The sequence below is a fragment of the Entamoeba dispar genome, genomic scaffold, assembly GCF_000209125.1.
Source record: "Entamoeba dispar SAW760 scf_1105229462377 genomic scaffold, whole genome shotgun sequence".
In the NCBI taxonomy this organism is placed as follows: Eukaryota; Evosea; order Mastigamoebida; family Endamoebidae; genus Entamoeba; species Entamoeba dispar.
The window spans coordinates 1-1799 of NW_001855162.1; the positions used below are offsets into that span (position 1 = coordinate 1).

A 1799-nucleotide genomic window follows, 5' to 3' on the forward strand; every position below is an offset into this window, starting at 1 on the left:
TTGAATATTTAAGAACTATATTCACATTGATATTAAAATTCATGATTCAAACATTAAAAATGATGTTATTACTACTATTAGGAAATTAACAATAATTTTATTTCTTCTTATTCATACAAAATCTACAAAAATAAATAAAAATAATATAAAAATTGTATTCTATTGTAATCATTCAGGAAAAACAAAAGAAACATGTAAATGAAGAGATTGTGAATATAAATTAATTGTAATATTAGGGTTTGATAAAGTAAATAGAGTATTAGAAATTAATGAACATAAACATCCATTAGATTATTTCTTTGTTGTATCAAAAATTTGTACTTTGTTAAAATCTGAGAAACATTTAATTCAAAAAACTAATAATGAAATAATAAAATTTCTTGTAAATCATCCTCATATTCAAATTCACCTTAGAAAATTTAGACAAATTCAGAGAGAAGAAGATAGAAATCAAATATTTGAAAATATATTTCTTTCAGATTCATTTTTTGAAAATGATTCATTTATTAAATTAACAAATACTTTCACTAATGGTTATATTCATTCGATATTATTCATTCATAACAAAGTGAATCAAATGGAATATAGTAAAAGAAAATGGTATGTTGATGATACTGCTAAAACAAATATATATAATAAAAATTTATATGTTGTTATTGTAAAAGATGATAATTCTTTTAACCAACTTCTTTCATTTCGATATTTATTTGATCAATCTGAAATTTCATATAAACTATTTTTTCATCAACTTTATAATATTTTAAATTATGGACATGAAATCATTGTTTGTGATAGTTGTATTGCTCAATATAATGATTTGAAACAAATATTTCATTATTCTAAACTATTTTTGTGTAGAAATCATATAGAAAGATCATTGATAAAATATTTTAAGAGTGATCATATAATAATGAAATTATTTCATTTAACAATGAATATGAAATTAAATGAAAATGATTTAATTGAAACATGGAAAAGTATTATAATGAAAAATATTAAAAATATTAAAGAAGATAATGATGATGATGAAAATACTTGTTATGATGATAAAGAAAATAATGAAGAAGAAAATGATGATGATCAGTTGTTTGAACCTGATACAAGTGATATTATAAAATCAATAGATGGTACTAATACATTACAAGATAATATTAAACAATTAATAGAAGAATTAAAAGGAATAAATATTAATAAAGGATTGATGTGTTTAATTGATTTAATTCAACACTTCTGAATGTATCAAATATTGAATGTATCGAGATTTTACAACAAATAGAGTAGAAGGATTCTTTGGTTATTTAAAAAAAAATAATTAATCATAGTAATCTTCCTTTATATTTATTAACAGACAATATTTATGCAATTGGAAATACAATGTTTAATAATATAATTGGGATTGATCTTCCTGATGAAATTATAGATAAAAATGATCTTCATTTTAAATTATTGACTGAATTTTCAAAGAAAATCTTAAAATCACAATATAATTTATTAAATAATAAAGTATTATGTGATGAGATTCAATATTGTATTAGTTGTCAAATAAGAAGTGTTAATCATAAAGTAGCATGGTATTGTTATCATTTGATGAAAGAAAGAAAAAATATGTCATTAAAATATCTTATTAATTATGATGACCTTCCATCATTTGCTTTTAAATCAAAACAAACTAGAATAAATTGGACTGATAAATCTATTTCTAATATTGAATTACCAAATACTTATAGTTTGATAGGAAATGTAGTTGTAAATAAAATGAAACATAATACAAATGTACATCAAATGAATAAAGTTGATGT

At 20.1% G+C, this 1799-nt stretch overlaps 1 protein-coding gene across 1 annotated transcript in view, besides 6 other annotated features; it reads left to right on the top strand.

Annotated features, from left to right (window-relative positions):
* Nucleotides 1-126: 126 nt before the first annotated feature.
* Nucleotides 127-154: a sequence feature (AT_rich).
* Nucleotides 155-624: 470 nt separating this feature from the next.
* Nucleotides 625-649: a sequence feature (AT_rich).
* Nucleotides 650-910: 261 nt separating this feature from the next.
* The window catches only part of EDI_003220 (uncharacterized protein), a gene marked incomplete at both ends in the record, with an annotated part of 1055 nt that continues 166 nt past the window's right edge, over nucleotides 911-1799 (top strand). The window contains 2 exons of the mRNA XM_001733434.1: nucleotides 911-1203; nucleotides 1323-1799. The exon at nucleotides 1323-1799 is cut by the window's right edge and continues 166 nt beyond it. Coding sequence (XP_001733486.1) covers nucleotides 911-1203; nucleotides 1323-1799 — 770 coding nt within the window. The remainder of the gene's footprint in view (nucleotides 1204-1322) is intronic.
* Nucleotides 980-1081: a microsatellite.
* Nucleotides 1010-1081: a microsatellite.
* Nucleotides 1295-1317: a sequence feature (AT_rich).
* Nucleotides 1481-1503: a sequence feature (AT_rich).